The following is a 4,925-nucleotide window of genomic DNA, read 5'->3' as shown; positions in this document are numbered from 1 at the left end:
TGGATATCAAGAGTTTTCCCCAGTGGTGCTAAGATTAGAAGACAAGGCTGAAAATCACTGATCTAGACCATTTCTACTTAGTATAGCCTGGTGAACTAGCAAAGTCAACATTACCTAAAAGCTTGTCAAAAAATTAGACTCTCGTGTCTCAACTAAGACGTCCTATAGTGTGAAGAGTGTCACTGAATATCAATTTCACATACAATCTCAACTTCTGTGAGATAGATCAACATTTTCAGATTCCACGTAAGATCATACAGTACTTGTGTTCTTGTGTTTCTGTCCCTATTTCACTTAATACAATGATCTCTAGTTCTATTGATGTTGTTGCCAATGGACTTAATCTTCAAGTAACCAAGAGAATATAGAGTTCTGTTTAAGTTGAAGTATTTTAAGCTAGAGAGGAAAGGTTTTCTCACAAACATCTCAGTATTAGAACTGTAGTCATACATAAAACTACCATTGATCCCCTCGAAAGTGATTCCTTAATGAAATTCAATCTCTTTCCAATAGAAAGCCTCCTAAAATTTATCTGGTATTTCCCCTGGATCTTCTCTTTCCTTAACGCTAGCCTATATACTAGAGTTAATATAGAGAGAAACAAGGCAAGTCCCAAAGGTTAGAAATAGGATGCACTCCAGGGGAAGAAGGAAAGCCTCAGAGATCACTTGGGGAGGTACCCAGGGGTGTTTTACAGTAATTCCTAATGAAACAGATTTAATATCCTTCACATGTCAAATGATTCTGCAGACTCCTGGAAAACAAGTCTCTGGAGCTTCCAGAAATGAAGTGCAATGAACCATATACAATGCCTGGTGTTACCTGGACTTTTTCTCATAGAGCCAGGGAGGAGATGCTTGATGCTGAGGTGATGTTCAAATCCACCATACCCACCCCTCTCTCCAAGCTGATCCAGGAAAGCCGTCTGCATGTGTGAGAAAAAAAGACTGAGGGTCCCTATTACAACCCCTTCTGTAGTGCATTAGAGTGCCTTTTACTTTATCAGTCTGGAGAAGTTCAAAGGAGGTAATGTAATAGTGTAATATAAAAGTTCCATATGTGAATACAGGACACACATTCATTGAATGAAAAGTTACACCCCATGGCTGAGTCACACTTGTAAAATGAGGAGTTAGAACGGCTCATTATACAGTTTCTTTCAATTCTATGATTTCATAGCTAAGATTATAAGAGATAATCTTTCAGAAAACAATCTCATTTTTCAGGAATAATCAAGTGACATGTTTCTTCTTTCAGGCTACCTATGAAGAGAACATACTAAGTGAGGGTCATTTGGAAAGAGGCTATCTAAGTAAGCTACCATACTTGCAGTAGGTGGACTGGTGGGTTGATAAGTTCATTGTTTTCTTGCACTGGAGAGGAAAATATTTTTTAAAAATAACTGTTTCCCTAGGATTGTAGGCCAGATAATGATTTATGAATCTCAAAAACATGAGAAACATTACGTTTATGGCATAAAAATGATGAAGATTTTAGTCTACTAACCTCACTGTTTCCAGAAAGTAATTTTGATAATTTTAGAGTATGGGATTATGTAGAAGTTTGTTGACTTAGTTCATTATAATCAATGTGAAAACTCTGGAATTGATTACTCAGGCTTTTCCTTTAAACTCTCCTCCTCTTTGATTATTTCATTAAGTAGCTACACTTTTCCCAGAGACGTGAGGAAAAAGAATAATAACGTTGCTGCTGATAAATCTCTTACAAGGTGTGGTGGTAGAAAAGATGAAATGTGATGTGAGGTTGTCAGTGTACAAGGGATGGCATCCAGAACTGTTAGTCACATTAAGCAGGCACAGCCCATTTCTCAAAACAAATGTCAGGAGTCTCAGACCTCATAATTCTCATTTCCGGTTTAAATCTATGAGCCTAGACTGGTCCCTGACCTCAAGCAGAAAAAATGAATCACCTGTTGAGCAGCTAAGTCAAGGAATATGTTAAACAAATGTATTTGAATTCACCAATAATTGGAAAGCTGGATAACATTAGAGCTTGGATGCTCAAAACTTCCCTTTTTGTGCTTCCTTTAAAACTATGAACAAGGGACTAGTGATATTGAAGTGGATCATATATGAGCCTTCCTTCAAATTCTGTGTTTTTTAATTGTCTTTCAAATTCTTTTCTCTTGCATTCCTGGAAAAGTTACTGACCTCCAATACACAAGACAAGAAATCTGAAATTAACAAAAGCTCAATATTGAAACTACCATATTTTTAAAAACTCTTAATGGGTTCATTTTAAATACTAACCAGTTACAAGATTGGTTTAAACATAAGTATTTATAAATTTTACTTGTTCAATTCTTAAATACATAAGTCCTTTGCTATCCAAGTATTTCAAAATGTCCCTTTTCTTTCTTTCAGTAAAATTAATTCCAACAGATAAAATTGTAGCTAAAACCCCATTGATCTCAGATTCTTTTAGGGAAAAAAACTTTATTTTTATCATCCAGAAAGCTTACTAAATAAACTAAACCCTTGTATCAACAACATAATTTCCTTTGTTACATCTAGGTGGGATTTGAAAATGATAAGTAAGATAGTCTTGTTCTTTTTGTTTGTTTTCTTTTTTTGTTGTTTTTGTTTTTGTTTTGCATAGTGTGTATAAAAAAACACTTAACCTCTCTGTGCCTTGGTTTTCTCATCGTTAAATGAGGATAAGAATATTACTTTCTTCATAGGCTTGTTGTGAGGATTAAATGAAAAAAAAAACATTAAAATGAACATATAGGTAAAGATATTTGAAAAATAATACTTATTCTTTGAAGTAAAGATATTTGATAGAATAAGGATTTTTTAGGTGTTATTCAACTGGCTAAAGTGAAATTTAAAAATAAAACCCTTAAAGGAAAATTTAAGAGCAGCTCTCAGTGGTGGGTATAATAATGTCTATGACAATTCAGTTGGTTAGACTGTTCTGAAAGGCCAATGTCCTATTGTGAGTTTTATTTCCATGTGGTGGTGTACTGATTTCTTGTTACCAAAGGTCTAGTTTGGGCTGACTAAGATAAAATGGAAGATTGTGTGCATGAGGACTCATAATCAACATTGGAAAAACAAATCAAAAGCTGAAAAGCTCTTGTTAAAATTCCAAGGGGGAATAAAAAGAAATCTATCTAATTGTACCACTGGTATATAAAATCCTAGTTGCATTGGATTATAGAGAAATAATACTGAGATTTATAACCAAATTTCAAGTATGATAAGATTTGTTTCCAGTTGGTCTCAGAATATTCATATAGTTTCCTGTATGCTCAAGTTTCCTCCTCAGTAAAGAGATTTTAAGTCCAAGAGACAAGTTGAAAGCAAGGAAATTTGGATTAAACTCATGTCTTTCTTCTTCATAGATTTAGGTCCCATGAACAGATCAGCATCACATACTGTGACCGAGTTTGTTCTCCTGGGATTTCCTGGTTGCTGGAAGATACAAATTTTCCTCTTTTCGTTGTTTTTGATTATATATATCTTGACTTTGCTGGGAAATGGCGCCATCATCTGTGCAGTTAGATGCGACCCACGACTACACACCCCGATGTACTTTCTGCTGGGAAATTTTGCCTTCCTTGAGATCTGGTATGTTTCTTCCACTGTTCCTAACATGCTAGCCAACATTCTCTCCAAGACCAAGGCCATCTCATTTTCTGGGTGCTTCCTCCAGTTCTATTTCTTCTTTTCACTGGGCACCACTGAATGTCTCTTCCTGGCAGTCATGGCTTATGACCGATACTTGGCCATCTGCCGTCCACTGCACTACCCTACCATCATGACTGGAAGGCTCTGTAGCACACTGGTATCTTTATGTTGGCTCATTGGATTTCTTGCATATCCAGTCCCCATTTTCTTCATCTCCCAACTCCCTTTCTGTGGCTCTAATATCATTGATCACTTCCTGTGTGACATGGACCCATTGATGGCTTTGTCCTGTGCCCCAGCTACCATTACTGAAACTATTTTTATGCTCAGAGTTCCCTTGTCCTCTTTCTTACTATTATGTACATTTTTCGATCCTATACTCTGTTGCTCAGAGCTGTTTTTCAGGTCCCTTCTGCAGCTGGCCGACGAAAAGCCTTCTCTACTTGTGGTTCTCATTTAGTTGTGGTGTCTCTTTTCTATGGGACAGTCATGGTAATGTATGTGAGCCCTACATATGGCATCCCAACTTTGATGCAGAAGATTGTCACATTAGTATATTCAGTAATGACTCCCCTTTTTAATCCTTTGATCTATAGTCTTCGTAATAAGGACATGAAACTTGCCCTAAGAAATGTCTTGTTTGGAATGAGAATTGGTAAAAACTTATGAGTCAAGAATGCATAACCCAAGTTATAATGAAGAGCGAGGTGGAGGTGTATTAGTTCTTTCAGTGCCACCTGGTCCTCAGTTTAAGTAGTCAGAGATCATATATTTCACCTGGAATTGTGCCCAGTATAAATATATTTTTGGTACTAACTACTTAAACCTTACTGCACCAGTCTTCAACACCTAATGAAATTTGTTCAAGCCTGTCCTGATTGGAAAGATCAGACAGGATTGCTGAATAAGATAAAATGGATGACTTTGTGCATGAGGACTCATAATCAACATTGAAAAAACAAATCAAAAGCTGAAAAGCTCTTGTTAAAACTCCAAGAAGGAATAAAAAGAAATCTATCTAATTGTACGACTGGTATATAAAATCCTAGTTGCGTTGGATTATAGAGAAATAATACTGAGATTTATAACCACAATAATTTCAAGTTTGATAGGATTTGTTTCCAGTTGGAAATAAATGTGAGACGCTCTCCTACTAAGATGGCTGATGGTTTATCATTGTATATCTTATTCTTCCCTGCAACAAGACAATAAAACAATGCGGTTCAACTATAGATGCATTCCTGGTAGTCTCTGCATGGTAGGAACCAACAG

The 4,925-nt window shown here is 36.2% G+C and overlaps 1 protein-coding gene across 1 annotated transcript; it reads left to right on the top strand.

The window, feature by feature from the left end:
- Positions 1 to 3,348: 3,348 nt before the first annotated feature.
- Positions 3,349 to 4,322, top strand: LOC308646832 (olfactory receptor 11H4-like; the record flags this gene model as incomplete). Its single annotated transcript, XM_081290250.1, is given in 2 exon segments — positions 3,349 to 3,967; positions 3,970 to 4,322. Coding segments are annotated over 2 exon segments (972 nt in total).
- Between the last annotated feature and the right edge of the window lie 603 nt (positions 4,323 to 4,925).

The sequence above is a fragment of the Spermophilus citellus genome (genome assembly GCF_964194105.1).
Source record: "Spermophilus citellus genome assembly, chromosome: 4".
In the NCBI taxonomy this organism is placed as follows: Eukaryota; Metazoa; Chordata; class Mammalia; order Rodentia; family Sciuridae; genus Spermophilus; species Spermophilus citellus.
This window is presented reverse-complemented; position numbering and strand designations above follow the sequence as displayed.